We start from the raw sequence: 27,501 nt of genomic DNA on the forward strand, positions 1-27,501 counted from the left end.
GATCACCCTCCTGTGTAAGTCTAAGCTTGGCGACTCTTGGGGTTAAGGGGTAAGCCCTCGGAGTTTTACGCTGACATGGACAGAGATCTTAGGTACGGCAGGCCAGCGCGGTTAGGTCTATGCGTTTGGAGCGGTTTCTCTGAGTAAAAAAAAAACACGTTTCAAAAGTAGATCCCCGCTGTTAACCGGCAGAACACATGGGCATATTCGATGAGTTTAAGCTAAAACGATCCGAATTTGGTAAAAACACAGACACACAAATACGATTGAAAAGTTGAAAAACCGATTCCTACTATTTTACCCGCAGAATACACGGGCATATCCAGCGAGCACTTTGTTAAAGCCAAAAATATTCAAGTTTTGTGAGAAACAAAAAACACGATTCCATAGCTGGTCCATGCTATCAACCCGCAAAATCCATAGGCATATTCGATGAGCACATTACCAAGCCAAAACGAGCGAGTTACAAGCAACTTGCCTCGTTTACCAGACAGCCAAGCAACTTATCAACCTACATAATAAACCCGAAATTTGTCCCCTGTAGAAGGGCACGTTAAAAGGAAGGCAAGCAAGAACATGGTGAGGTATCTCTGCATCCTCTGCTTCACCATCCTCCTTCCACTAACATCATCATCCCATGGTGGTGGTGCCCTTCTTCTCAAGCCCAAGCCTGATCCTACTAACGCCGCTGCCACCGCCCGGTGGCTCGCCTCCGAGAACGTTTGGGGCGTCTTAAGGTCTCTCTCTCTCTGGGACGAGTTTGGTGGTTTTGTTTTTCTGGTCCTTTCATGGATTGTTTGTCGAATTGAAGCGGAGAACGATGGAATCTAAGTTAGCATATGCAAGAGTTTGATTTTGACGATGTGGGGAGTGATGAAAATGAGAAATAGAAATGGAAAAGGCAAAAATTTGGTGACTTCTTTCACCCGTTACCAATTTTTTGTGATGCTTGTGCCGTGTTTTTTGTTTTTCACCATGTTGGTCTTCATATACTTGGTTCATTCCTCTCATTTCTGCCAATTGGTGGATGAATTTGTCTCTGTTACATGCATCCTATTGCGTCGGGACTTGAAAGATATAAGCGTTTTAGTCTTTGATTATATCTTTAGGAATAGTTCCAGGCCGCTTCACAAAGTTGTTGCATTTAGCTAATTATTACCATCCATTGTAGTAATTGGCTCCTAGCTTGAACCAAAAATTTGTGAAACTGTGCAACTGGACATGGTAGTGTCATGTTCACCGAGTTGGCTCTCTCTGTTGATCTCAATATGGGGCTGAGATGCGACACCAAGAGGTTTAGAAGAAGGTGAAATTCATGCAGCTTTGGGTTAGGATATGCCATGAATCTGAAGTTTTGAGTATATTTTGCTTTTGGAAAAATAAGGGAGATAATGCATAATGGCCATCCCGGAATTCGATGTATTTTCTATGTTTCAATCTCCAAGAGAATTCCTTTTTAGCTACCATTCACTCTTCAATATGCGTTGCTGTTAAAATTGCTTGTCAGGATGCCTGCAAGCAGGGAACACGATCCTCATGAGAGCGTGAATGTGGTAGTTGTGCCACCATGGATTTCAGTCATGGTGATTTATTGGTTCTTTGACTTGGGGATCAACTTTCTGCAACTGATTCCTTGGTGTATTCTTGCAAAGTAGTAGCACACTAGCATTATGCTCCAGGAACTTGTGTGTGTGTGTTCATTTATTGTAGTTCGGACTTTGTATTCTGTGCTGCTTGTCCATAATCATTACATCTGCATAGCTTTGCCCCTAGCCCGAATGGCAGTAAGAGGAGATCCAGTTTGAAGAAAAAGAAAAACCTGAATATAGGTGCTTGTCTTCTCTTGTTAAGCTTTTTCCATCAGCCACCGTTATCTAGAAACATTTCTCCTTGGTAGACCACCTCAACTGTTTTTTTGGTAATAACATAAGCCTTTACCCTAATTCTTTTTCATCTCCACTGGAATAGGATGTTAAATAGGTCGTATGTGTAGACTTAGGTGGTGTAATTGCAATTAGATTTGGAAATTGTGTTATGACTTTATTTATGCCTTTGTCGAGTGCCACCAATCTCATTGTTTCTATCATTATCACCAGTTGAAGGATTTGAAGATCCTTCCTTCAACCCACTTATAAATGTCCTGTTACTTTATTCTTCAAAACTCATGAACCCAAATCTGTGAGTAAAGCCTCTTTTGATTTTTCCAAATGCCACCTAAAACATCCTTCTGTCAGGCAGTACAAGTCTAATGCAACAGTTTCTGAATTGGGTCTTCGGATGAAGTTCAGCCTGTTTATTGCTTCCTGCTCAACCAATTGAGGCATCAGTATGAAACCGGTGAAGTCCATCTCTGTGAACTTCGTCAGATTGCCTCATTGTGGCATGGTGTCAAGGATCAGATCCAAACTCTAGAAATGCTGGTTTTTATTAACGTTACATGTTAGTTGCTTGTTTTATCTGAAATGATGAACCACACTTTGGGTCTATTGAGCTTTTCGAAAATCTCATGAGGATGATATATTCCAACTCTCCTCTCAAAACTGTCACTAGTTTCTGTCTTTGTGATTTCGTAAGCTTGATATCCATGATCATCACCTGCCACAAGTTGTGCATGCTCATTCTGAAATATTTTGATAATGTTTTGGAATCAAAGTGGGGTCTCTAATAGAAGCAGGAAAAAGATGGGTAGCCTCCTGGTGCATGTGCTATAACAGTACTATCTTTTGTTTGACTGTCTACGTATTACAGATGCTGCTAGTGAGAGAGATAGAAGATGATAATATGATTTTCTCTTCTTTTTTAGGCTACATAAGTAAATTCAAATAAGGGGATGTCAACTCCTTCCTCCTTATGTAGGCTATACCAAAATCTTGGGAGCCATAAAATTTTTGTTCTGTCTATACTTTTGTAGTTCTTGACTCATTGTTACAATATTATTTGTTCATACTTCATAATAAAATGCACAAATTGATTTTGAGACCACTTCAAAAGAGTTGTTGCAAGACAATGTGTTTCTGTTCCCCACTCTAATCACCCACATGCCACCGTCATCATCAATTTTCCACTGCAATCTCCAGTCTCATCATCACTGCTGCCAACAATATATTTATAAAGATCTAGATAGCTTGACAAAATGCTCATTGTAAGACAAAAGTGCTGAAAGATAAAAAACCATAAAGAATTTGATCTTGCTAAGGAAGATAGAGGTGAATTAATCTTCATTGAAATCCTGTTGAATGTAAGCTTGAAAGCATGTTATAACATCTAATTTCACTCTCCAAGACTTGCTTAAAAAATATATGTGTATAGTTGTTGATTGGATTGTTAATCTCTTTAAACTTTATACAATTGTCTTCTTACTCTTTTCAATAGGTGCATAGGAGGCACAGAAAAAAATATATCAGTTGATGCATATGACGTTGCTATTATTTTTTAAATAGCCAATTTCTTTGAGAATAATAACAATTATAAGTACCAGTTTTCTGTAAAGACTGACTTCTATTATTATGGAATTTTGTTATTTATATTGAAAGATTATGCTTGATATTGCAACACTCCTGGTGATTCCTTTCTCTGTTTATCAGCAGGGGAATATTTATATTCTTGAGATGCTTGTGATAATAATACTTGGGTGGTAGAATTTGTTGCTGATCTTTCTTGATTTTTTTATTGCGCAGCACCATCTCAAGCGAGCTAGGAGGGGCTCCATTTGGGTATGCTTCAACTGTTAGCTGTTTATCTTGATTTATACACTTTTTCATGATAGTTCTTTTTCAGATTAACTTGAGATCATTAATTGTTTTTAAGTAGCTTTGTGAAATGATAATCCAAATATGCAGAAATGTAGTTTCATTTAGTGATGGATTACCTGGGGACAGCCATGGAATCCCTTATTTCTACCTGACAACCCTTGATCCTACTGCACAACATGCATTAAAGGATGCACGATCTTCATTTACAATCAGCGAATTCCCTCTTGGAACATGTGGCCGGAAAGATCCTGAGAACCCTACTTGTTCAAAACTTACTCTAACTGGAAAGGTATGCATGTAACTGCATGTAATGTTGATCCAATTTCATTCAACCAGTAAATACGTGCATCATATTTGATCTCATGAGCACAAACCATGGTAAATTTACCTAAAAGATGCATCTCCTTTTCAGCATGGAGTGCCTTGTGATCTTATTTACTTCAGTAAATTAGTGGTATCTAAAGGTGGTCTTGGATGATGAGTTCAAGTTCATACCTTGGCCATGTGATCCTTCTCTAGATATGAGTTCAGTTCCATTCATGTTGCAACTGTAGGCACTTCTTGTTTGAGGCTGCCAACCTTCTTGCTCCCTTGCCACTTGTACAGAGGCTCTGCAGTTCAACCATGAACTGTTTCACAGTGCACTAGGTCTCATTCACCTTGCATATATTTGCATAGGTGTGAATGTTAATAAAAATTAAGCAACATGTTTGACTTCCAAATCTTATACAAAAATAAAAAATTGATCACTTATTAGTGGTGTGGAAGGAAGAGTCAGACTGAGATGTTGCCAAATTAGTTGAGCTTTTTGGAATATACATTCTCAATGGGTGGTTCATCAATTATGGGCTTCACTCAACCCAAACAAGGTGCAAGTCTCAAGTTGATCCCAAGGCCGTAATTGGTGTAGGTGATTCTTGAGCTCTTCAGTGGCTACTATTATCGGCATGGCTATGTCACATAGGTACGGGTACAACTACAGGTGCAGGTGCATATACGGAGTAGGACACCTACAAGAATTTCTAAACATAAACACGAACATACATACATCCAATTAAGGTTGTAAAAAGCATATTGTAACCTGTATCAGTCAAGCCCAAAATAAGAGAATACATATCATAAAAAATTGTATGTTTTAGATAAACATCTAAAAAATCCAAAAAAATTACTAAAAAATTACTAAAAAATTTATAACACAAGAAGAAACTATGAATCGTATAAGAAAGACTATAATATCACACAACAAAACTATCATATGCTATGAATGAAATGCATAAGACATCGAAGATTAAATAATCAAGATAATATGCTATGAATGACATGCATATCTGACAAGAAAAGTGAAAACTATGACATAATATGCATAATAAACAATAAAACTAAGCTAACAAGTCGCAAGATTCATAATAATGTGTGTTTATATAAACAAAAATAATATTACAGTGTTTTTTAGTACTTATAAATTTTACATAATCAAGTTTTTTTTAAATTCAAACAAAAATGAACTAAATAATTGTTATATATACATGAATATATATATATATATATAATCTGTATTGCCCGATAGGAGCATTTTTGTCTTTTTACGTGTATTAATAGTTTATTAGAAACAACTATTTTTTGTTTATTTTCTTATTTTCCCTTTTTTTTTGCTTTCTTTTATTTTTTCCTTTATTGTTAGCCTTTTGGTATTGTCCCTTAGTGGACTTTTTTGTGCACTTGAGTGCTTGACTATCTTCTTTGCAATTGTCCATTATTAGACTTGTAAGTGTTTTGCACTTTGTTATTTGTAACTCCGCATACTTCATTACATGGTATCAAAGCCCATTGGGTTCTCTTGATCTTGAAAGCATTTCTTGTGGTGTTCGAAGATCGTGACAAAAGTGCTATCACTTTCTTCATCTTTATCTTTCTCTTGTCATTATAGAGCATGAATCAAGAGTGGAGCTCTCCTTCAAACTTAATGGATCCAACTACCTGATGTGGGTGTCAGCTATGGGAAATCATCTTAGAGGGAAGAAACTTTGGGGTTTTGTGATGAGAACCTCTCTTGAACCATCGTTAAAGCTCACCAAAGTTGAAGGAGGTGTTGAAAAACCTCTTATTGGGGATGATTGTTTTAAAGCCATCAATGAACATCAAATAACGGTAAATGATTGAGAAAGTAACTATGCCAAAATTTTGGCATGGTTTATGAACAATGTTGATATAAAAACATGTACCAACATTGCTAAATTTAGAAAAGCCAATGAAGCTTGGTTCTTTCTTAAGAGTATGTATACCCAAAAGGATCTTGCTAGATAATATTTTTGTTAGGACAAAATTAGATCCACTAAGCAACGAGACATGTATGTTCGGGATTATTTTAGCATTTTGTCTCCTATTTAAGATGAGCCTAAATGGGTGGCTCCCGAAGATATTGAAATGAGAATAGAGCAAATTGAGAAGAAACACTTTTTTCAATTCCTTCATGGTCTAAGACCAGAATTTGAACAAGTGAGGTCTTCTCTTCTTTATAGAACGAAAGCTTTGCCTCTTGAATATGCTCTTGCCGAGGTATGTCAAGAAGAAACCCGGCTTGGCATGATTAATAAAAATGATGATGTTTTGGCCGTTACTAGGCCGGATTCCAATATAAAACCTATAAGCCACCTCACTTTGTAAAACAAAATAACTATGGTAATAGGCCCAACTATAATAGTGGATATAGGAAGGGTGTCACTTGTCATCATTGTAATGAACCAGGACACATTAAACCGGTATGTCCAAAGCTTAAAGGTAAAATTGCTTTCGTTGAAGAAATCATATCTAAGAAAGAAGCAAGCAAAAATGAAGGAGATATTAAAGACACACTTAACCAAATATCAGAGGCACTTCAACAACTTCTCAAATCATCATTCACTTCAGGTGCTACGATTGCATTTTCCTCATCTCTTCCAGGTATGTGGATTCTTGATTTGGGTGCTTCCTTTCATATGACACCTCGTAAGAATGTTTTTTTCAAAGTTTACACTAATCCTACTTTATCTTATGTTTTAATGGCCGATGAAACTTCTTTAAAAATAGAAAGTATTAGAACACTTGATTCAAAACATTCTCAAAAAAATTTTGTTCTAAAAATAATGGTGATTTCAAAATTAAATTTAAATCTTTTTTTCGTATATCAAACTTTCGATCATAGTTGCAAAATTCCTTTCTTACCTAAAGATTGCACCGTGTAGGATCTCCTATATGTTAAAAGTATTGATACTTGGCATAAGAGACTTGGCCACCCTAGTTTTTCGAAAATGTCTCTCAATTCTTTTTTGGGAAATACATGTAATGAAAATGACATATCTTGTAAATATTGTATTTTTTGAAAAATGAAAGTAATTCCCTTTCCTCAAAGAACTTTTGTTTCTACACGACCTTTTGAATTAGTACATTCGGATGTATGGGGTTCCTCACCTATCATATCGAAAGGAGGTTACTCATAGTATGTTGTTTTTGTTGATGATTTTACTAGATACACATGGATTTATTTTCTAAATCATAAATTTGATGTGTTCTCTTTTTTTCAAGAAATTTTATATAATGATTAAAAATCATTTCCTAAGCAAGCTTTTTATTCTTAGATCGGATTCGAGAAGAGAATACATGTCTAATGATTTTCAAAGTTACTTAAAACAAAATGAAATTTGTCATCAAAGGTCTTATCCTTTAATTTCGTAAAAAAATGGGTTAGCGGAAAGAAAGCATAGATATATAATAGAAACCACTAGGACTCTTTTAATTTCAAAGGACATTCCAATTTTTTTTTTGGGTCAAAGCCGTTCTAAGCAACCTCAATTAATAGAACTCCTTCGTTCTCATTAAACAATGTTTCTCCATTTGAAAAGCTTTTTAAAATGACTCCTGATTTTAAAAAACTAAGAATCTTTGGTTGTAAGTGTTATGTTATTACTCATAAAAATGATTAACTATTTCCAAAAGCCATTAAGTGCATTTTTTTAGTCTATGGAGAAAATAAAAAAGTTACCGATGTTTTGATCCAATAAATAACAAACTCTATGTTTCAAAAGACGTTACTTTTCTTGAAAATAAAAATGGGTTTGATAGCAAAGAATCTAAAGAAAAAAATGATTATTTATTTCTATTTGATTTATTACAAAAACATGATGAGTCTAACTCTATTGAGGTATTTGAATCTTTTGACAATGACTCTAGTATTGAGCATCCTATTGATGATAAGGATAGTGATCAATATGAGAATTTGAATGAAAATGTATCCAATGATACACATGTATATACTAAACGGGGTGAAGGTAATCATCCATGTGCCCTTGACAAGTTCTCTCAAAACATACCTTTAGAAGAATCCCAACCTAGAAAATCAACTTGTATCTCTAGTGCTCCAAATAGATTTGTATCATATAACTCATTTTCTCCAAACTTTAGATCATGTTTAATAACTCTTTATTCTTATTATGAACCATCTCATTATAATGATGTCAAACAATACCCTCATTGGAATGGAATGAAGCAATGGAATTTGAACTTAATGCTCTTAAAAAAGCCAACACATGAGAAATAGTTGATCCTCTCTTAGATAAGAAACCTATTGGACGTAGATAGGTGTTTAAAGTCAAAACCAAAAGTGATGGATCATTAGAAAGATATAAAACAAGGTTAGTTGCTAAAGAGTATACTCAAGAATATGTAATAGATTATGAGAAAACCTTTGCTCTAGTAACACGAATGACAAGTGTTCAAGCTCTCTTTGCCATTGTCTCTATTAAAAAATGACCCATTTTTCATTTACATGTTAAAAATACATTTTTCAATGGAGAGCTTGGTGAGAAAGTCTACATGGAACCTCCTCCAGGGGTAAATTTAAATGAAAAAAATTTAAAACTTAAAAAAGCTTTGTATAGGCTTAAACAAGCTCCTAAGGCTTGGTATGACAAATTTAGTAATATTTTGATTAGTTTAGGATTTATCTCTTTGTCAAGAAAACAAGTACTACAAGTGTGATTTTTCTTCTATATGTTGATGATATGATCATCACAAAAAACGACAAAGGAGTTATTGAAATTAAATCAATTTTAAAGAAAACTTTTGATATGTCTGACTTGGGTTTCTTAAGATACTTTTTAGAAATTGAGGTTGTCTACTCTCTTAGAGGATATATTCACTCTCAAATAAAATTAGTTGCTGACATATGTGCTAAGTCATGAGTTTCATATGAAAAGAAGGTAGAGACTCCAAAAGTCATAAATGCTAAATTAAGACTTTAAAATGGTGTATTGCTTGAAGATCCTACTCCATATCGTCAATTGATTGGATCTTTCACTTACCTCTCCATCACCCGACCTTATCATGCCCCTACCACAATGTACATGACAACAATGATGAGGATTATGTGATACATTAAAAACATCATTTCGAAAGGGCTTTTCTTATCATCTTTTGATTTAACTACTTATATTGATACTGAATAGGGTGGTAATTCAAATGATAGAATCTCAACTACTAGTTTTTGTATCTTTTTAAGAGATTCATTAATTTCTTGGAGGTATAAGAAACAACAAAAAATATCTTTATCCTCAACTGAAGCTGAATATCGTGCAATTGGTACAACAATAATGGAGATTGTATTACTTAAAAGTCTTCTCAATGATATGAGTATCATCATCTCAACATCGTTGAAGATGTGCTCTGACAATAACAGTGCAATTTATATTGTAAGCAATCACACTTTCCATGAGCGCACCAAGCATATTGAGATGGATTGCCATTATATTCGTGATGAATATCTTGTTACGGCAATGAAGCCGTATATGATACTTCAAGTACAAGGTTTTGATGATGAGCAAGTGAAATCAACTGCATTTCAACTAAGGCAATGAAAAAATTGAAGAATTCGATGAAGAATCTTTGAATACTAGTGTGCAAATGTTAAATTCATTAAAAGTCTTAGATTCTTGTAAGAGCCTTACTTAGAGTGCATATTTAGGTTGCATTTCACCTAAAAAGTCTTTAGAAAAAAAACTTTTCTAAAAGAACCCTTCATGAAAATCTTTTTAGAAAACTCTTTTCTTAAATTTTAGTGTTTATTAGTCGACCAATAGACTCACCAGTCGACTAATCCTTTCACGTCATATTTTCTAAAATGTCATTTTTGTCAAATTAGTCGACCGAAGGTTTTATCAGTCGACTGGACAAAATGTCTGTTTACTGGAAAATTTAGCAGCAGTTGACTAATGACTTTATCAGTCGACTGAACAGAACATGTGTTTTCTGAAAAATTTAGCAGCAGTCGACTAATGACTTTATCAGTTGACCGAACAAAACATGTGTTTTCTGGAAATTTAGCAGCAGTCGACTAATGTTTTTATCAGTCGACCGGACAAAACATATGTTTTTTAGAAAAAATTTAGCAGCAGTCGACTGAAAGGTTTTTCAGTCTACTGATGATATTATCAGTCGACTAATTTTATCTCTAGTCGACTAAGTTTCAGAAGTTCAGATTTTCAAGCGGCTCGATTAACAGATCAGTCGACCGACGATAACTGTTAGTCTACTAATAACTAATTATTAGTCGACTAACTACTGTTTCAGTCGACTAATTTTGTCGTTTTTCCTGAAACTTTAAAAAAGGCGTGTCTTTTCATTTTTCAAACGTTTTGATCGTTCAAAATGAACTGTTTTGACACCCTTTCATACCCTCAACGTATGGAAACTTTCAACTATAAATATGAGTGCATTTTACACTCAAAAGTACTTCAATTCAATCAATTTGAATCAATTACTCTTTGCTTTTTCACTCATATTCATTTTCTCACTCACGTGATATTTTTCACTTTAGCTTTTCACTTAAATTCCTTTGAGAGACAGTGAATTCGTGAGTAGAGTATTTCAACAACCTCAAAAGTCAAGTGCATCTCATTTGCATTCATAAGAAGGGCTCATAGGTTGTATTGTAAGTTGTTATTTGTTTCAATTTTCTGTAAAAGGAAGAACTCCTTGGTTTAAAGGAGTTGTTTGCTTTCAGTAGGTGTGTTACTGAAAGTGGGACCGGATTTGGTCTGTATAATTTTGTAGTTACACAAGGTTGATAGTGGAAATTTCAAGCGGGTTTTGCTTGGGGACTGGATGTAGGTCGGGAAAGACCGAACCAGGATAAATTATTGTGTTCTTTGTGTGTTTGCTTTGTGAATTGCAAAATCCGTCAATAATTTCGCAGACAATTTAAAAACACTATTCACCCCCCTTCTAGTGCTTGTTGCCTCGATCCTACTGCACTTTTATTTGGTATCAGAGCAGGTTTGCTATTATTTTGATTTAATCATCATCTAGCATGACAACTACAACATCTCAGCACAAAGAAGGATGCTCCTCTGTTCGTCCTCCTCTCTTTGACGGAACAAACTATGGATACTGGAAAGTGAGAATGACAATATTCTTACAATCCATGGATCTCGAAATTTGGAAAGTTGTTTCAGATAAGTACCAAACTTCATCAACTGATTTCAGCCGATGGACCGATGAAGAAAAGAAGACTGCTTCACTTAATGCCAAGGCTATGAATGCATTGTATTGTGGCGTTGATAAGGTAGAGTTCAATCACATTTCTCAATGTTCTACAGCAAATGAAATCTGACATATTCTTCTCGTGACTCACGAAGGTACGTCAAAGGTAAAAGAATCTAAAATCGCTTCTTTAGTTTATAAATTTGAATTGTTTAAAATAAAACAAGATGAATCTATATCGGACATGGTAACAAGAATGATCGATATAACTAACACTCTGAAATCCCTTGAAAAAGAATATTCACAAGTGGATTTAGTCAAAAAGATCCTATGGTGTTTAACTTCTGAATGGGAGAGAAAAACCGTAGCTATTGAAGAGGCAAATGATCTAAACACTCTCACTCTTGAAGATTTGGTTGGTAACCTAATGGCATATGAAGTCCAACTTCAAGACAGACAAGAAGAAGAATCCAAGAAGAAATCTCTTGCTTTTAAGGTTACTTCTGACTCTGAAAAATCAGAAGAAGATGAAGATGAAGATGAAGATGAAGATGAAGATGAAGATGAAGATATTGTCCTCATTACAAGGCAATTTAGAAGATTCATCAAAAAGGGAAGATTTCAAAGAAAGGTAAAGAAAGCAGATTCTTCCAATCCAAATGAAGTCAAGTGTTTTAATTGCAAAAAGGCTGAACATATCAAGAAAGATTGTCCACTTCTCAAAATCAAGCCCAATGACCAATTCAAGAAGAAAAAGGCATTTCAAGCATGTTGGGATGATAGTGACTCCTCTTCCGATGAAGAATCAAATGAAGAAGTCGCCAACATATGCTTTGTAGCACAAGAAGACTCGGTAAGTCAATTTGACTATGATGATTTATTAGAAGCATTCAATGATTTATATGCTAAATTTAAGAGTCTAAGTTCTAAAAACAAAGAGTTAAAAACTGAAAATCCAACTCTTGACTCTCAAAACAAAGTGTTACTTCAAGAGATAGAAGATCTCAAGAAGGAAAACTTTTGTCAAGCATTTGAGATAAAAGAAATTGGAGTTAGAACCAATCTCTTACAAAAAGAAATAACGAGTCTAAAAGAAAAATCAAATGATCTTCTTTCTATAGTGACCAAATTCACAAATGGTCAAAAAAATCTAGAAAGACTTCTTGGTTCTCAAAGATGCTTGGTTAATAAAACCGAATTGGGATATAGTTTCTTTGATACTCAAAATAGACCAAACTATGTGATGAAGAATGAACCCAAAAATAGAAAGGGGTCAAATGCTTTGTCTTCTAATTTTGTTGTAGGTATACAAAAATAAGGAGCAAATGGATATTGGACAGCGGTTGTTCCAAACATATGACTGGAAGGCCAGAGTTATTTTCCACCCTCCAAAGTAAGGATGGAGGAACCGTCACCTTTGGTGACAATAACAAGGGAAAAGTAATAGGTATTGGTAATGTTGGTAATCCAAAATTTCCCTTGATAGAAAATGTTCTTTTAGTAGATGGTTTAATGTATAATTTATTATCTATTAGTCAATTATGTGATAAAGGTTTTCATGTTTCTTTTGAATATGATTTATACTTAATTTCTGATTTTCAATCTAAAAAGATCATTTTTAAAGGTATAAGAAGGAACAATGTGTATGAACTTTATTTAGATGAGTTACCCACTTTTAATGAAAAATGTCTTATTGTTTCAAATGAAATTCAATGGTTATGGCACAAGAGACTTGGACATGTTAACTTTAAAATTATTTCCAAGTTATCCAAGAATGATCTTGTAAGAGGCCTACCTAGAATACCATATAAGAAAGATCACTTATGTGATGTTTGCCAAAGGGGTAAACAAATCAAGAGTTCTTTTAAAGCAAAAGATATAGTTTCAACAAAACGTCTTCTTGAACTTTTACATTTAGATCTATTTGGACCATCTAGAATTTAAAGTTTGAATGGTAGCAAGTATGCTTTTGTTATAGTAGATGATTATTCTCGATTTACATAAGTGATTTTTCTAAAAAGCAAAAATGATGCTTTTTCGGAATTCTCCAAACTTTGTAGAAGAATTACAAATGAAAAATCTACATTTATTATTAAAAGTCGTAGTGATCATGGTGGTGAATTTAAAAATGAATCTTTTCTAAAGTATTGTGATTTACATGGTATATCTCACAACTTTGCTTTTCCTAGAGCGGCTCCACAAAATGGAGTTGTTGAAAGAAAGAATAGAACTTTGCAAGAATGTTCTAGAACCATGCTTCAAGATAAAAATTTACCAAAATACTTTTGGGCTGAAGCAATAAATACATGTTATGTTTTAAACCGTGTTCTCATTCGACCAATCTTACATAAAACATGTTTTGAATTATATTATGATCGTATACCAAAAATCTCATATTTCAAAATTTTTAGTAGTAAATGCTTCTGGTTAAATACCAAAGATAATCTTGATAAGTTTGATTCAAAATCAGATGAATCCATATTTCTTGGATATTCTTCTAGAAGTAAAGCTTATCGTATTTTTAATAAAAGAACATCTTGCATTGAAGAATCTTTACATATTGCATTTGATGAGAATTGTGAGCAGGTTATACCTCTAAGCGAAGGAGAAGAAGTAATACTTCAAGAATAACCCTTGATAAAGAATACTTCTCAAGAAAATGTTCCTCTTCAACCGGTTTGGAAAGAAGTTCTCAATCATCCACATGAACAAGTTATTGGAGAAATAAAGAGTGGTGTCCAAACAAGAAGGCAATTAGAAAAATATATTGTAAATATTGCTTTCATATCTAAAATAGAACCAAAGAATATCAATGAGGCTTGTGATGATGAATTTTGGCTTTTGGCCATGTCTGAAGAACTTAACCAATTTACTAGGAATGATGTTTGGGATCTAGTTGATAGACCAAAGGATCATCCAGTTATTGGAACAAGATGGGTCTTCCGAAATAAGCTGAATGAAAATGGTGAAGTCATTCGAAACAAAGCAAGGCTAGTAGCACAAGGCTATAATCAAGAAGAAGGCATACTTTTTTATGAAACCTATGCACCAGTGGCTCGATTAGAGTCAATTCGAATGATGCTTGCTTTTGCTAGTTACATGAACTTTAAGTTATATCAAATTGATGTTAAGAGTGCATTTTTAAATGGACACATCAATGAAGAAGTTTATGTAGAGCAACCTCCATGCTTTGAAAATGAGAAATATCTAGAAAAAGTCTACAAATTAAAAAGAGCTTTGTACGGACTTAAATAAGCACCAAGAGCGTGGTATGAAAGACTACGAAATTTTCTAGAACAATCTGGTTTTTCTATTGGTCGGGTAGACTCCACTTTATTTATTAAAAATCTTAATTCAGATATTCTTATTGTGCAAATTTATGTTGACATAATATTTGGTTCTACTAATGATTCTCTTTGTAAAGAATTTGCTAAAGCTATGTAGGAAGAGTTTGAAATGAGCTTGATGGGCGAATTAAACTACTTCCTTGGACTTCAAATAAAGCAAATTGAAGAAGGAATCTTCATCAATCAGGCTAAGTATACAAAAGAACTTCTCAAGAGATTTGGGATGGACTCATCGAAATCAAGAAGGAATCTTATGAGTACAACTACTTCTCTTGATAAAGATGAAAATGGTAAAAATATAGATACTAAGCTCTACAGAGGTATGATCGGATCTCTATTATACTTAACTGCTAGTCGACCTGATATAATGTTTAGTGTTTGTATGTGTGCAAGATTTCAAGCTAATCCAAAAGAATCTCATTTAACTGCAGTAAAACAAATTCTTCGTTATTTGAAAGATACTTCAGATTTTGATTTATTTTACCCAAAATCATCTTCCTTTGATTTAGTTTCATATAGTGATGCAGATTTTGCAGGAAGTAAATCTGATCGCAAGAGTACTAGCGGAACTTGTCATTTATTAGGAAATTCCTTAGTCTCTTGGTTTAGTAAAAAGCAAAATTCAGTGTCACTCTCAACAACTGAAGCAGAATATATAGCGGCTGGTTTAGCGTGTTCACAAGTACTATGGATGAAACAAACTTTAAAAGATTTTGGTTTGAATTACTCCACAACAACCATTTATTGTGATAACACTAGTGTTATAAATCTTTCGAAAAATCCTGTTCAACACTCAAGAACTAAGCATATTGAAGTTAGACATCATTTCTTAAGAGATCATGTGTTAAAAGGAGACATTTTGTTAAATTTTATTTTCACTAATGAACATGCCAATATCTTCACTAAACCACTTAAAAATGAAGATTTTATGAGAATTAGGAGAGAACTAGGCATTTGCTCGTTTTTGGATTTATAAAAATGCTGATTTTTGAACAAAAATCTCAAAATCGCACCATATTAGTCGACCGATAAAATTTTAGTCGACTGATGCTTTAAAATTTTTTTAGAATGAGTCGTATCATATTAGTCGACCTATAAATTTCTAGTCAACTGATGCTTTTAAATTTTTAGAAAGAGTCGCACATTATTAGTCGACCGATAAAATTTTAGTCGACTAAAATTTTATTTTTTTTTAAATTTTAACTGAAGGGACCCGATACCCCTTGGATTTTTTTTTACCCGATTTTTTTTAGGGCATCGCTTCATTTTCACGCACCCTTTCATTTTTTTTTAAAACGAAACCCTCTTTCACTCTCTCTCACCCTTGGATTTTTTTTCCTCTCTCTTCCGAAAAAACCCTCGGAGTGCCGTTCGAACCTCTCCTCGACCGGATTCTTCTGGTCGTGACAAGGAGTTGCCGGAATCATCTTGTCGTGATCGGTGCCTCTTCAGTCCTCGCCGGAATCCCCTTGTGACAGCCTCCTTGCATCTGCCGTCATCCACCGCGGACTCCTCGTCTATTCACTGTTTCTGTTGCATTGGTTCTCCTTCACAATGCCGGACAACATCTTCCTTCTGCCGGACGTCGACATTATTCTCTGCAACTAATTTTTTTTGAGGTGAATCTGTTTTAACCATACCTCGTTCGAAGACTGCATCTGCAAAAGGTTCTCCTCCTCCTACACCTTCAGCAAGACATGGATTTTCTCTCAGATTACTTTGAAATCCTCTTTTATATGATACTTTTGGATCGATTTCTGCACTACCTATTTTACCAAGCCGAAATGTACTGTTTCACCTGTTTTCTCGTTACAAAATAAGAGAATTATTTCCAGGAATTTCACATCTTTTTGATGCCTGTGCAGACACCCTTGATTATCCTTTTCTGATTCACTTGTTTTATACAAATTTACAAATTGATCATGAAACTAAAGTTTTTTCCTCTCTTGTTCGTGATGTTGAAATTGAGTTTGATTCTAAACTACTTGGAGAAATCCTAGAAATTCCACCTTCAGAGACTCTTTTTAATACTGTTGAACTAAATGATGAAAGAATTTTTGAACAAATTCTTCTTCCCGGGGCACCTCATTGTCTTCCTTTCAAAAATACTAATCTTCAAACTCGTGCACGCATTTCTGGACGAATTCTTGCCCACAATGTTCTACCTAAAACTGGTTCTTTTGATTATTATTCCACAAATCTTTCTACGGCTCTTTATGTCTTATTTGAAAATATTTCTGTAAATTGGGCCAATGTGTATTTTACTAATTTGTGGAAACAAAAACCATTTCTTCCGTATGGATGTCTTCTCACTCGTATTTTCAGACATTTCAAAGTTCCCTTAACCAATGAAAAATATATTGAGCAAAAAGAGTTCTTTGATCAAACTATTTTTAAACGAATGAAAATCAAATATCTGCATCCTTTAAACGTTGATCAAACTGAACCATCAATTTCTGAACCCTCACCATCTTCTGCGACAAAGCAAAACGTAAGAAATTTTCTACAAGTCAAGACAATGATGAAGTTTTGCAGCGACTGAAAGCTTTGTAGCTGCATCAACACACTTTTCGTGAAGATGTGACTCAACAACTTTCTTCGATTAAGAAAGATATTACTGCAATCAAGGACTTGCTCAACTCACTTTTCTGATCTTTGTTTTCTGTCTTTACTAAACTTTGATACTTTATGGGTTGTAATATTTTAAACTTGTATTTACATTTTGCTTATGATATTTCTGCCCTTACTCTTTTTTGATTATGACAAAGGGAGAGAAAAAGATAAAACTTGGTGTCTCTTGGTAGACACATGATGGAACTTGCAGGAGAAAAAGATAGATCTTGCATGAGAAATGAGAAATTAAGAGAAAAAGATAGAAATTGAATATTGCATTATGACATAGAAATTACATCATGAGAAAGCATTGAAAATTGCATTCTTGAAAAAGTTTTAAAAATGCATGAAGTAATGATGGAAATGCAAACCAATCGATATGTGATATATGTGCTTTAAATGTACTAACTTTTAATGTTTTGCAGCATATTGATAGGGGGAGTAAAATCTCCATCTATGCATCTAAATGTTTCATCTTTGATTAAGTTTGTCATCATAAAAAAGGGGAAGATTGTTACGACAATGAAGCCGTATATGATACTTCAAGTACAAGGTTTTGATGATGAGCAAGTGAAATCAACTGCATTTCAGCTAAGGCAATGAAGAAATTGAAGAATTCGATGAAGAATCTTTGAAGACTAGTGTGCAAATGTTAAATTCATTAAAAGTCTTAGATTCTTGTATGAGTCTTACTTATAGTGCATATTTAGGTTGCATTTCACTTAAAAAGTCTTTAGAAAAAAAACTTTTCTAAAAGAACCCTTCATGAAAATCTTTTTAGAAAACTCTTTTCTCAAATTTTAGTGTTTATTAGTCGACCAATAGACTCACCAGTCGACTAATCCTTTCGCGCCATATTTTCTAAAATGTCATTTTTGTCAAATTAGTCGACCGAAGGTTTTATCAGTCGACTGGACAGAATGTCTGTTTACTGGAAAATTTAGCAGCAGTTGACTAATGACTTTATCAGTCGACTGAACAGAACATGTGTTTTCTGGAAAATTTAGCAGCAGTCGACTAATGACTTTATCAGTCGACTGGACATAACATGTGTTTTCTGGAAATTTAGCAGCAGTCGACTAATGCTTTTATCAGTCGACCAGACAAAACGTATGTTTTTCAGGATATTTTAGCAGCAGTCGACTGAAAGGTTTTTCAGTCTACTGATGATATTATCAGTCGACTAATTTTATCTCTAGTCGACTAAGTTTCAAAAGTTCAGATTTTCAAATGGCTCGATTAACAGATCAGTCGACCGACGATAACTGTTAGTCTACTAATAACTAATTATTAGTCGACTAACTACTGTTTCAGTCGACTAATTTTGTCGTTTTTCCTGAAACTTTAAAAAAGGCGTGTCTTTTCATTTTTCAAACGTTTTGATCGTTCAAAATGAACTGTTTTGACACCCTTTCATACCCTCAACGTATGGAAACTTTCAATTATAAATATGAGTGCATTTTACACTCAAAAGTACTTCAATTCAATCAATTTGAATCAATTACTCTTTGCTTTTCACTCATATTCATTTTCTCACTCACGTGATATTTTTCACTTTAGCTTTTCACTTAAATTCCTTTGAGACAGTGAATTCGTGAGTAGAGTATTTTAACAACCTCAAAAGCCAAGTGCATCTCATTTGCATTCATAAGAAGGGCTCATAGGTTGTATTGTAAGTTGTTATTTGTTTCAATTTTCTGTAAAAGGAAGAACTCCTTGATTTAAAGGAGTTGTTTCCTTTCAGTAGGTGTGTTACTGAAAGTGAGACCGGATTTGGTCTGTATGATTTTGTAGTTACACAAGGTTGATAGTGGAAATTTCAAGCGGGTTTTGCTTGGGGATTGGATGTAGGTCGGGAAAGACCGAACCAGGATAAATTATTGTATTCTTTGTGTGTTTGTTTTGTGAATTGCAAAATCCGTCAATAATTCTGCAGACAATTTTAAAAGCACTATTCACCCCCCTCTAGTGCTCGTTACCTCGATCCTACTGCACTTTCATATCTGAGAACTATTACATTGCCGTATGTCACTTCAGAGTATCAGTTGGTCGATTTTTCACCAAATCTCTTCCTGCTTCTTGATTTTTCTTTCTTCTTAGCAAACTTTCGATTGTTTCCCCGTAAAATTTAAGGGGGAGTGTTAATATATATATATATATATATATATATATATATATATATATATATATATATATATATATATATATATATATATATATATTGTCCGATAGGAGTATTTTTGTCTTTTTACATGTAATAATAGTTATTTATTAGAAACAACTACTTTTGTTTCTTTTCTTTTTTTTTCCTTTCTTTTATTTTTTCCTTTATGTGCTTTGGGCCCCCTACTTCGTGAGTTGTTGGGGCCCCAACTGTCATAAATATCACGGATGGGAGCTCCCCAACGACTCTATGAAAGGAGAGCTCCCAAGGGTCTCTCTCTCTCTCACTTTTGTATATAAATAGGGGTGTCTCCCCCTCCCCCCCCCCCACACACACACACATGTATTATATTCCTTTGCTCTCACTATTCACTAATACTCAAATTTTGTTAGCCTTTTAGCATTGTCCCTTAGTAGACTTTTGTGTGCACTGGAGTGCTTGTCTATCTTCTTTGCAATTATCCATTATTGGACTTGTAAGTGTTTTGCACTTTATTATTTGTAATTCTGTGTACTTCATTACAATAATGTCAATCATGTTTATCATCATTTTCTTCCTTTTTTGCAAGAAATCTTCCTCAAATCACTCTTAAGCTCTTTATGAATGAGCATAAACAGGCCCTAAGGGGCCTTATATGTTAAAAAAAAAAGGTGAAACTTAAATTACAGTTATTGTGCATCGTAAGATACACCTGATACGAGTGTATATCGTGTTGGAACAACTAATAGATATGATATGTATCATTGTGTATCATACGATACACTAAAATACTCACAACACTGCATATATATATATATATATATATATATATATATATATATATATATATATATATATATATATATATATATAGAGAGAGAGAGAGAGAGAGAGAGAGAGAGAGAGAGAGAGAGAGAGATTTTATGATGCATGTACCCATTTATGCGAGTGTGCATGTGTGGCTGTGTATATCGAACAACATACAAGGATGAATAAACTACAGCCCTTTGTGCAGCTTAAAATGAATGAAAACAGGTAATGAATTGGGTCAAATCCAAAGTCTAACCTGTATCTCATGAAGTGCCAGCACCTGAGTATGGCACCCTTCTCGAAGTACCCATGTTATACAGGTATGGGAACAGAACATACATGTGGACTTGATTCAGTAGATGGAATGATGTGGAAAGTAGGTGATGAACATAGTTGAGAGCCTTTAGCATATGCTGGATGAAAGCACGGAGTTTGATCAGACATTTTCAAGGGAAATAGCTGACTTTTGTTCATGGAGTTATGTTCAGATTGTTTTCCAAATCTATTATCACTATGGAACATCTTGATAACCTTTCTTTTTGAATGGCTTACCAGCTTAAGTTGCTCGATTCAATGTCTAAAGAAGCTGAATTTGCGCGACAAGCTTTGTTTGCAAAGCACACTGAAATGAATAGTAAGTAGTTTTAATTTGTTGACATAACACCTCTAAAAGAATGCCTTGCTGAAAGTAGCTTCTTTACATTTCCTTAATTTTGTTCCGATTAGCATGGCCTGCGGATCACAACTTCCAGGTCTTCACACTGGAGATTGAAGATTTATTTCTGATTGACTGGTTCGGTGGCCCAAAACCTTTATCTGTGGCTGATTACTTAAACCCAAAAGTGTAAGTATCACACCTTGATGTTTAGGCTATCCAATCTAGATAATGTACTTCGGAATTAGTCAATGTTTCCTCTTGATAAATGTTTACCCTCTTATGCCCTTACAGTTTTTAATGTACCACGTGCTAAATAAGTGTCTACCTAAATTTTAGGAACTAGAACTCCTATGCATGAGGAATTAATATTCCTCAACTTGAGAATTAGAGTTTCAATGCTTAATAGCCAAAATTTCTAGTATTGGAATCCTTTTCCCTGAAAATGGAAACTCAGTCATGGGAATACATAGGAATCAGGATTCACATGGATTGGAATCATGAACCCCTTTTTGGAGAATCGTGACTCCCATGTATAGGAAGTGTGACTCGGACTGCTTCTGATTCCTGCTTCCTGTGAATCTTAATTTCCACTTATAATAGCGTTTCTGATTACTATGATCTGAATCAAGAATGTGGACTCTTAAGGTGGAGTCGGATCAAGCTTCTTGTGTTAATTCCAAGTCTAAGCTGATTCTTTCACGTCTTTTGTTATATTTTGCTTGCAAATTTGACATAATGTACTTGCTGCAGAGACCAACATCCTGCAGTGTCAAAGTTGTGAGATATACACCAGGCCTTCTATGTTATGTAGAGCTTCACAATCTGGTGTTAATTTGTTTATTCGTGATTATTGTGACAATAATCATCCTTCTATCGTTGGATGGTCCATGTAATTGTCTATAAAATGGCATGTCTGAAACTTGGATTTGCATTTGGGATTCTAATGTTATAAATAAATGATGGTTTGAATAATATCGGCAGCACAAAAGATTTTCCGACTTTCTGAGCTTACATGGACCACTTCATAATTGTCATAGACTACTTTCATAATTGTCATCCACGAGAAACTTGAATCCTACTTGGTTCTGAAGAACTTGTGGCCTGATCCAATGGAGAATATCACAAATTTGACACATTTAAAAAAAAAAACCTACAATTTGCCAAAATTTGCCTGATGATCAATTTTACTGGTTGACCTTTTTAAGACCTTTTTTCCTTCATCACTCTTGGATCATTCCAATTTTCATGTGTTACGTTGCATCGTTTTCTCGATCTCATTAAATCTTACTAAAAATAAAATTTGCATGATATTTTTTGTAGAAATCACTAATTTTGCACAAATAGTATGAAAATTGCCACACTAGTGAAAATCTCATGTGAATTTTATAAAAGTTTTGCATTGGTGGTTGCGAAAGTATGCATGTCAATGCCAAATTCATCTTTTGTGGAATTCACAAACTTTGGCATATGAAATTCTGTTTTAGCGTGCAAATTTACGTGTATATATAGGTAATTAAAGTGCAAATTTTGTCAAGAGTTTCATGTTGGTTATTGCGAAAGTTTACATTCAATGTGAAATTCATGAAAAGTTTGCGAAATTCATAGACTTTTGCATGCTGGCAACTTTAAGCGATGCAAGATTTCGTTTTACCGTGCAAATTTACTTGTATACAGGTGATTAGAGTGCAAATTTCGTTAAGAGTTTCGAGTTGGTAGTTGCAAAAGTCTGTATTTCAATGCAAATTTCATAAAAAGTTTTGCAAAATTTATGGACATTTGCATGTTGTCGACTTTAAGCGATGTGAGATTTCGTTTTAACGTGCTAATTTACATGTATATATTCGACGTTTGTATTCATTTTTTTTTCGTTTGTATTAAGAAAGAACATTAACCCTTTTATTTTTCAAGACTTTTTATTTTCTTGTAATAAAAAATAAAATATAAAAATAATATTAACAAATAACAACATAATTGCAAACTTACCAGAACTTTTTATTTTCTTTGTTGTAATGGTTGTCTCTCTATAAAACAACCCCTTTACCTTTTTAAATGCATCAATTTGTGTTGTAATTTTCAACCAAACATTTGCATCAGAAACCAAATTTTCAACACAATCATAAAAATCACTCATAACTTCTCTACTCGGATTGAAATATTAGCATAATGAAATTGAAGATTTAAATAATAGTCAATTGCATGCAAAGACTTATGGAGTTGCAAGTCCCATCGTCTCTCAATGATGTCTCAAATAGGTTTATATTTTTTTTCAACATTATCAAAATCCGAAGCAATTTTCTCTTTTGCTCTATCCATTGTCTCATACAATAATTTCATAGCAGACTCATCTGCATTCACTAATCGAACACTTTCATGAGAGACAATGTAACTTTAATTACACATGATATGGCAACCAAAAACTTATGATCATTAAGAACAATATGAGTAATGATATTAGCATCGGGTTCTTATAGTAATTAGACGATATAAAATTTGAAGATAAAAACATCGACTTCAATTCTTTCTTGTTACGTCCAATACCATAAAATATGAGATATGATGTGGCAAAATGAGTGATAGTTGGACATAAACGTTCTCTTCTTTGTGAACTTTTTCATCAAATTTAATATTCATATATGACTATAGCTATATATATCTTGTAATTTTCTTTACATTTTCTACTGTATCTTTAAAAATTAATATCTTTCCAATATCTTCTAACATCAGATTTAAGCAATGCGCTGCACATAGTGTCTAAAAAAATATTTTTTCTGCTGTTAATATATTTTCAACTGCCACATAATTTAGTGTATTATCTATAATAAATTGCATCACATCCCCTTCACCAACTTCTTTAATAATTTCTTCAAACAAATTATACAAATTTACAACAATTTTTTTCTCTGTTACTGATATCAATAGACTTTAAAAATATTGTCTCTGATCAATTGTTCACAAGAAAATTAATTAAATTTCTTTCTTTTTCATCTATCCAACCATCTGCTATAATATTGCAACCAACTTTTAGCCATTCCTTTTTTAACTCTTAAAATTTTATGAATATATTTTACCTCATCTTTCAAAATCCACATTATGATCTCGTGGTAAGAAGGTGATTTGAACCCTCGTCCATAATTTGTAATAGCTTCTACTATTGAACAAAAATATAGATTGTGGCAAAAATTAAATGATAGAGCATTGGAATAAAAAAACTCTCAATGATACAACATATATTTTTTCTCTCATTCCTTTTAAATGCAATGTTTATTGTGCTTTATCATATTTTTTTGTTTATAAATTGATCCATGAGACCAACTGTACTTGTTTTTGTAACACTACTTGATTCATTGGTAATCACATTATCGTTTGTTGATGATCCAAAATAAACACTCCTCTCAATTTGTAACTTGCTTTATTTTTCCTTTTGTTTTTTTTCCTTCTGATCCCTTAGATAATTCTGAAAAAGCCGTTTACACATCAAGTGTAACCTCTTTGCACAAGCTTACACTATGTTTTGTGTCAGCTAAGTGATGTTTTAGCCTGTAAATGTCTTCTGTAGTCTCTTTATTACAATAAATGTAAATTACATGTTTTAGGAGTTTATGTTTTTTAGTGGGATTTAGAACTTTAGTTCCATGATCCCATCCTACATCTCTTCTCATTGTTCAACTACAAAAAATACATTTAAGAATATATATATATATATATATATATATATATATATATATATATATATATATATTAACATAGGAATTTATAAAAACTCAAAAAGTTAAAAAGAAAACTTAGTCAATGCTTTATATAATCCAATGAATTCAGATTTGTATTCAATAAGAATCAACATATATTACACATGAATTTCAATTAAACATCCACTAGGAATTCCATGTTGAAACTGATTATATAATTGAGAAACAAATTATATAATTAAGAAACTAATTATATAACTTAGAAACAAATCATATAGCTGTGAAAAAAATTATGCAGGATAACATGATTGACAACACAATATAATATCTTAACATGTATGTATATATGTTTTTCACACAAATACACAGATTTATATAATTAATTAAATATATATTATATATAAAAGTGAGAAACTGATTATATGATTGAGAAACTAATTATATGATTGAGAAACTAATTATATGACTTAGAAATAAATTATATAGATGTGAAAAAAACTACACAGCATAACAGGATTGAAACAAAATATAATGTCCTAACGTGTATATATATTTGTTTTTCACACAAATGCATACAAATATGTATAATTAATTAAATATATAACATATATAACTAAAAAACTGATTAGATAACCGAGAAACAAATTATATGATTGAAACAGTGTTTTAAAACTCACTGAGTCAACTCGTTGACTCGGCTGACTCGGCTCGCCCCTCCAGCGAGTCAACCCGGCAAGGCAAACTCGGTTTGCCAAAACTCGGGCTTGACTCGGCCTGACTCGGCTTGACTCGGCCTGACTCGGGCGAGTTTTGGGATGTTTGAAATTTGTTTTTTGAGTTTCAAATTATAGTTTCGAAATATATAAGTACATATATTTTAACAAGGGTTACCCCCAGATTTTGTATAAAAAAGAAAATAAAAATCATTTAAAGATAAAAAAGCATTTAAATCCATAGAATAAAATTGCCATGTTGTTCGAACTACTGTTCACCCTGTGTTATCAATTTATTCTAGCAAAATATTTTAAAGAAATGATTCTCACTATATATGGTGGGTCAACTGTGCCTATGGGAAGTCACATTTAGGTTTCATCATCTATTTGTTATGTGAACAAGCATTGTACATATTCAAATATTAGTAGTCTTTTTATAGTTGTGCCATTAATATATTTCCTGCATAGTTTTATACATGAGAAAATTGCTTATTTATGTTGATATTGGGCATTCTGTAAACTTTCAATTTGCATATATATCCCTGTTTTACATTTATGGATTTGTTAGAGAGGGAATTAAAACTTTTAAAACAAGCTAGCATATATGATTGGCCATTTTAGGAACCTTAGGTAGTAGCATACTGAACTCATGGTGACCAAATCCTCTAATTCAAGTCATGAATTAGTCAAAGTGCTTGTATAAATATCAAATTCAATTATTCAAGCAAACCTCTATAGCTCTTTGCAGTTGTTTTTATATTCTTACAGACGTTTGGAGACTATGTTTACTCAAAAACATGGTTTCAGACAAATTATATATTGTTTTTCTTTTAAAATCAAAAGTTAACAAAACCCGGTCTGAGTCACCGAGTTGACTCACCGAGTCACGAGTCAATAAAGAACGAGTCGAGTTCCGAGTCACGGGTTTTAAAACCTTGGATTGAAAAGCTACTTATATGACTTAAAAATAGATTATATGATTGAAAAACTACTTATATGACTTAGAAACAAATTATATAGATATGAAAAAAACTACACATCATAACAGGATTAACAAAAAAATAATAGATTATATAATATAAATGTAATATCCACATGTTCAAACATAGAATATACATGTATATAACTAAAAATAAAAAGAAAAAGAAAAAGAAAAAAGAAGAAAAACAAAGAGAGCGGCGGGCAAGAGCTTATAAGAGGAGAAAAAATAACAAGAAAAAAAGAAAGGGTAAAAAAAAAGGAAAAAAGAAAAAAAAATATGCATACCTCGGGTTGACAGTGTCTTTCTTCTCGCAGTGAGAGAGGGAGAGATGAGAGAGGCATTGGCTCAACTTTGGTCCTTTTTCTTCCTTTTGGCATATATATATATATACATATATATATATATATATATATATATATATATATATATATAGAGAGAGAGAGAGAGAGAGAGAGAGAGAGAGAGATGGGAGAGCAAGAGAGCTGGGAGAGGTGAGAAAGTAGGGAGAGCAAGGAGAGACAGAAGAGCAAAAGAGTAGGGAAAGATGAGAGAGAGACTAGTGAAAGAGGAAGAAAGGGAGCCCCCCAACCCTAATTAGGGTCGAGGCCCCTCTCTAGTTATCCCCATTGTTTTGTCAAATGGGGGCTTTGACCCATTAATCGAAGGGGCTTGCCTATCCCTGAGGCATATGCCTCAAAGCGTATGAGGTGTACGCCTCAAGGTAAAACTCTTTTTGATTGAGCCTCAAGGCAAAAGGGCCCTCACCTTGAGGCAAGGTACATTTTTTGCGCCTTGAAGCACATTTTTAACACTGATTAGATGTCTTCTCTCTGCGTGTGCAGGTATACAGACAGAGGTTTATTTACCTTTTGTCCAAAGATTTCTTTGGTATTGTATTAGAAACAACCATGTTTCTCTCTCGGTTTGTGTTTGTGTTGTTTCTTGCTTAAACTCGCTTCCTTTGAATCAAATAAGATTTCTTTATTTTTTTATCTTGGTATTTTTAGTATGTTTTTGAACTATAGGCTAGGGTGCATGTGTGTGTGTTTTGGGTTATGATGTGGCTTTTGGATTTTGAACTCTTGGGTTGTTGTAGGTATGGAACTTCTATCATGGTTTCAAATGTTGGGGAACATCATGAGATTTGCAGTGTCGATCCGAGTTATGATCTTGCTTGCTTTGTCTTCTTCTTGCCTCCTTTTAATTTCTTTGGGTGGTCAATTTTGGTTTTTAATGACTTTAATCTCGATAGCCAGAGCTGTTGCGGGTGCAATTCTGTTTTTCT

General features: G+C 33.5%; 1 protein-coding gene across 2 annotated transcripts; it reads left to right on the plus strand.

The window, feature by feature from the left end:
* Positions 1 to 483: 483 nt before the first annotated feature.
* Positions 484 to 21,804, plus strand: LOC149842860 (uncharacterized). Of its 2 annotated transcripts, XM_090001611.1 has the most exons (6): positions 484 to 737; positions 3,678 to 3,713; positions 3,840 to 4,041; positions 20,733 to 20,811; positions 20,904 to 21,021; positions 21,586 to 21,804. In XM_090001611.1, the coding sequence occupies exons 1-6, from the start codon at positions 577 to 579 to the stop codon at positions 21,614 to 21,616; spliced, it is 627 nt and encodes a 208-aa protein (XP_089857737.1). In that variant the 5' UTR covers positions 484 to 576; the 3' UTR covers positions 21,617 to 21,804. The 2 variants fall into 2 exon arrangements, with proteins under 2 accessions (XP_089857737.1, XP_089857738.1); XM_090001612.1 differs by lacking the exon at positions 21,586 to 21,804 and having other exon boundaries at positions 20,904 to 21,025.
* The last annotated feature ends 5,697 nt before the right edge of the window (positions 21,805 to 27,501 follow it).

The sequence above is a fragment of the Nuphar pumila genome, chromosome 3, assembly GCF_984573655.1.
Source record: "Nuphar pumila chromosome 3, dmNupPumi1.hap1.1, whole genome shotgun sequence".
Lineage (NCBI taxonomy): Eukaryota > Viridiplantae > Streptophyta > Magnoliopsida > Nymphaeales > Nymphaeaceae > Nuphar > Nuphar pumila.

What these genes read in the sequence shown, in the direction of transcription:
- LOC149842860 (XM_090001611.1), top strand. Translation starts at nt 577, where the DNA reads ATGGTGAGGTATCTCTGCATCCTCTGCTTCACCATCCTCCTTCCACTA. An exon ending in AAAGCACACTGAAATGAATA is followed by an intron (nt 20,812 to 20,903) that starts GTAAGTAGTTTT and finishes TGTTCCGATTAG; the next exon opens with CATGGCCTGCGGATCACAAC. An exon ending in GATTACTTAAACCCAAAAGT is followed by an intron (nt 21,022 to 21,585) that starts GTAAGTATCACA and finishes TACTTGCTGCAG; the next exon opens with AGACCAACATCCTGCAGTGT.